The 4,667-nt window shown below is 50.2% G+C and overlaps 1 protein-coding gene across 1 annotated transcript; it reads left to right on the top strand.

Annotated features, from left to right (window-relative positions):
- The first annotated feature begins 297 nt into the window (after nt 1–297).
- Nucleotides 298–825, top strand: LOC136454145 (uncharacterized). Its single transcript, XM_066454681.1, has one exon. It carries the CDS (start codon nt 298–300, stop codon nt 823–825), a length of 528 nt encoding a protein of 175 aa, XP_066310778.1.
- Nucleotides 826–4,667: the final 3,842 nt, after the last annotated feature.

The following is a 4,667-nucleotide window of genomic DNA, read 5'->3' as shown; positions in this document are numbered from 1 at the left end:
TTTAACTGTGTACCATTAAAAAAATGGCCCTTTTCTATATGCCACTAAAAAATTCAGGCGCACCCAGGTGCCATGACACTTTATTTTTTCTCCTCCCAAGCCATTCCGTCTACTTTTCCATCTAATGGTGTCAATCTGCGTTGGAAAAAGTCCCAAATGCCCTCACCTCGCTGACCAAACAAGTTGTGCAAAGTTTAACAGGGGGCTATCGGGAAGATTCACAAGACACATTATACAACGAATTTATAAGATAGAAAGTGTAGGGCTAAAATGTAAAGAGATCTTCAACCTTCAGCCATGTGGTGGGACTCGGTCTCAGCGGACGACGGCGAGGACGAGCCGATGCTATTCGACAGCGGCGGGGACCAGGCCAAGGCCGACCAGTTCCTCCGCGCCGTCGATGACCTGCACCAGCTCGCGCCGCTGTCACCCGCGGCCGTCGGGAGCCCACGCCGCCTCTCATCGTCCTCGGCGTCCTCGGTGGTGGGGAGCGGCGTCGTGCAGGTCACCAAGGCGCGGCTCGAGGACGAGTTCTGCCACATGCTGTTGTCGCACGCCCTCAACCTCGAGATCGAGGCGCTCGCCGACCTCAGCTCTCTCTCCATCAATAGCAACCGCTCCAACTTTGCCTCCTCCACTGACCTTCACGCTGCTGCCAACGACGAGGATGACTCTGTGTCCTCCTCCATCAGCCGCCGCAGCACCGCCTACCGCTCGCTCCAGGGCATCCACGAGATCGAACTGCTGCCTGCCGCCGCCGCCGCGGACCTCCGCGCCATTGTGTCCCACATGGCCGCCGCTGGGTACAGCCATGAGTGCACGTAGGTGTACGCCTCCGTCCGTAAGCCCACTATCGACGCCTCCCTACGCCGGCTTGGCGTCGAGCGCCTCAGCATCGTCGACGTCCAGCACCTCGAGTGGGATGCCACCACCGCGGGCCGCGATATCGTGAGCAGCAGGAAGAGGAAGAAGGCGGATCTCCGGTGGGCTCGGTAGTGCTGGTCCAGCGGACACGTGTGCGAGCGACCTCCGCCCCGGCTATGAAGATCTCGCTGGCCAGACCCTCGGCTCACGCTGCTCTTCTTGAGGAGGAAGAAGGTGCTGGGTCGCTGACAGCTTGGCCCCACCGAACAGAGAGGGGATATGATTGTGAGAGAAGGGTATTTTGGACATTGTCACCGACCGGGTCCACAAGTTAGGGCTGTCAAACGGTGAAGATCAAATAGAAGGTGAACGGAATGGCTTAGGAGACAAAAAAAATAAAGTGTCATGGCACCTGGGTGCGCCTGAACTTTTTAGTGGCATGTAGAATAGGGCCATCTTTTTTAATGGTACACATATAAAACCTCCAAATTTTTCTACAGTTCAAGCATACAACAATTAGCCCACTATAAAAATTTCACCACAATTGAACTATAGAAACTGCAGCTATGAATTGATTATAGAAAAGCATGGATCTAAAGCTACAGTAAAAAATTTGTATCAAAGCATACCATATTATATGTTCACTGTGTAGATTTACCCATGTAGAGTCCAAAAAATTTAGATTTTCTATTTTATGATTTTTGTGTGATTTACTATGATTTTTCAAAGATTTAGTCGAAATAGATAAAAAAAGAAAAAGACAAAACCATCTTTGAAAACCGCTTATAACCGATCAGAGGTAAAATGAATGGTTTTAAAAGTTCATGAAGGTGGTACACTTGGTTTTACAGTTCATGAAGAAAAAATAGACTTTCATAAACGTTGAGGTAACGAGAATTTTTTTCTCTTTTTTTTTTTGACCGAGGGGAGTAGTTGTGCGTGTGAGTGCAGTGCAGCAAAAACAAAACACGGCGGCCCACCAACCATGGGTCCATGGCTAGCTCTCCCTGGAAATCTTGTCCCTTCCCGTACCCCGAAAGGCCCAAAACACACATGCGCTCATTCACAGCCACAGCTAGCCTCTGGACGGCCGGCCGCGACAGTGGCGCCATGTGCGTGAACCGGAGCATTTCGCCATGGTTTCTAGGGAGCAGAGCAAAGCAGTGATGATGAACAGGAGCTTTCTACGGAGCTTTTCGCCACGGTGTTCGGCTGGTGGATCTTATTTCAGCTGGTTTCGGGGAAGCACAAACCAACCGAAACTATACCATCCGAACACCCTGGCGCTGTGCCGCGCGCTGTGCATGTGGCCTGTGCCGCGCGCTGTGCATGTGGCCTGTGCCGCGCGCTGTGCATGTGGCCTGTGCTTGGCCACATTGCCACAGCATGCATGCCTGCCCACAGGCCACGCCTGCAGGTCTGGCCGGCGACTTGGCGGCCAGGGTATGCGGGTGTTGGGGAGCTGAGACGGCTGAAATGACGGGCGACGTGAGAGCTTGGACTCGGAGCAGGCGACGGTCGTAGCGCCGTACCGGTTGTAGCCGCAGACCGCATCGGGTAACAGTGCGGCAGCGTAGGACGGCAGACTCGTGAATGGCAGCGGCAGGCGGCGCCCCGCGCCGTGCAGCGTTCTCGCCGACCGGGCCGCCGGAGCCCCGTGCAGTTGGCGGGTGATTGGTTGCTTTGGTAACGTGGAGCTGAGAGATGGAGAGCCGGTTAAGAATGGTGAGATACATGTTTAAATCGTGCACTCAGTTATGTTTGGTTGTCTTTGTTGTTGGTTCAGTATAAGATGAGATCTTGTTTGGTTGCATGCATGGATGGGAGTTTTGAGTGTATGACACATCACACATGGACCTCTGTTTCATGAGTGCATCCCGTCGTCCTGCATCGCGAGAAAAGTAGAAATCAAGAAGACGGATCCATACGGGACGGAGGGATGAAGATGAATGAGATGGACCATAGAAAGGATGCGAGGCAGGCATCCAAACACGGCCAAGTACACCGAGTAGTGCTAGGATAGGGCTTAGGATGGCCTCCTGTATGCAACCAATCACCCCCACCCGTGCCTCCCTGGCGGGCGGCCCCGCGCCTTCCATTGCCAGCAACCCATGCATGAGATGAACAGTGAGAGGCAACATGGCTGCCTGCTGGCTCGGCACGTAGCCCAAAAATAGCATGGGTGCTGATACCAGTTTTCTCAAGAAACATGGGAGCCCTGAATTCGGACTCTAGGAATTCTAGAGCACATTATGAATAAATGTAAACGGTTCACAAGCTAGGCTGTGATTTGGAACGGGGTAAATGTAAACCCCAGATGTACTAATTAACTCTTGCATTCGATCGGTAAAAAGCTTGTTGATGGTGTAATTTGGCTAGATCGTGGTGTCGCGTGGATCAAAATTTTCGCGGCAACAAAGCTACCTAGTCCTTGAGTGTTTCAGGACACTTGGAGTCCCTATTTTCTCATTATTTGGCTGATTTGCTCGATTTTCTGTGCATTCCTAGATATTTAATCTTTTCACATGTATTATCTTCTCTAACTCAGGGCGTGATAAGGAATCGTGATTGAGAACTGAGTTTGGTATCATGGTACATTGGACTATTGGAGTTCAACCGGCTTAATGGGATCCTTGTGGCAAGCCGGCACAACAGCGGTGGCCAAGGAGAGGGAGAAAAATGTTGCCGCAAGTATTGACTAGTTCAGCACAAAAAAATTTAAGGCCCGGTTCATTTCTCTTATAATTCATTTTTTTCAGCTTGTTTTTTCAGACGGAACAGTGTTTTTCTCCCACGACAAATTAGCGGGAATAGTGTTTTGGCTTATTTTTTTAGCGAAGCAAACGGGCAGAGAAATGTGTTGAAATTTCACTTAGATTGTCTTTAAAAAACCCCACCTCATATAAATATGCAGACTCCATCATGCCTTAAGCGTGGAATAGGAACCCGGCCATCAGCTTAATCTAATGACTAGGTTAAGCTTGTTGTTACTTAAATTGGGTTGATTTCTAAGCCGGATGCAAGGGCAGCACAAACAATATTGCATCAAATAGCTCTACTTTCATTTTCTAGGTGTACACTTAGCCTCTTAAGGTTTGACAACCCTCTTCAATCAGTGATCCCTCACATCCCCAGAATCACTTCTTCTGATCCTATCATCACTAGCAACAAAGCTTCCACCAACACCAAGCTACGTGACATCATGTATGATCTATTATGTCCGTTGAATTACTAGGTCTGATTAGCAAGGATATGCACATCTCCATATTCCTAAAAAAATAGCCCTACCTTTTATTTTTCTAGGTGTGCTCTTAGGGTTTGACAAACCCTCTTCTCTCCAATCAGTGATACCTCAAGTCTCCAACGTCAATTCTTCCGATCCTATCATCCCTGGCAATGTTCGTGCGGGGGTGCACCACGGCGGCCCAATCGATGCGGATGTGATATTCATCGCAGAATCGGAGGAACTTCTTTCCAGTGAACTACGTGCTGTTGTTCGTGATAATGGAGTTCGGGACTCCAAAGCGATGGACGATGTCAAGGAAGAACAGCACGGCTTGCTCGGATTTGATCGCGGAGATCGATCGAGCCTCTACCCGCATTGTAAACTTGTCTATGGTGACAAGCAAGTGCGTATAGCCCCCGAGCGCCCTCTTGAGAGGTTCTTCCAGATCGAGCCCCCAAACCATGAACGGCCACATGATGGGGATCGTCTGGAGTGCTTGAGTCGGTAGGTGGTCTGCCTAGCGTAGTGTTGACACCCTTTGTAGGTGCGCATAATATGTTCAGCGTCGGCTAAGTAA

The sequence above is a fragment of the Miscanthus floridulus genome, chromosome 5 (genome assembly GCF_019320115.1).
Source record: "Miscanthus floridulus cultivar M001 chromosome 5, ASM1932011v1, whole genome shotgun sequence".
Classification (NCBI taxonomy): Eukaryota; Viridiplantae; Streptophyta; class Magnoliopsida; order Poales; family Poaceae; genus Miscanthus; species Miscanthus floridulus.
Note: the sequence above shows the minus strand (reverse complement) of the source record. Positions and strands in the feature narration are given on the sequence as shown.

What these genes read in the sequence shown, in the direction of transcription:
- LOC136454145 (XM_066454681.1), top strand. Translation starts at nt 298, where the DNA reads ATGTGGTGGGACTCGGTCTCAGCGGACGACGGCGAGGACGAGCCGATG.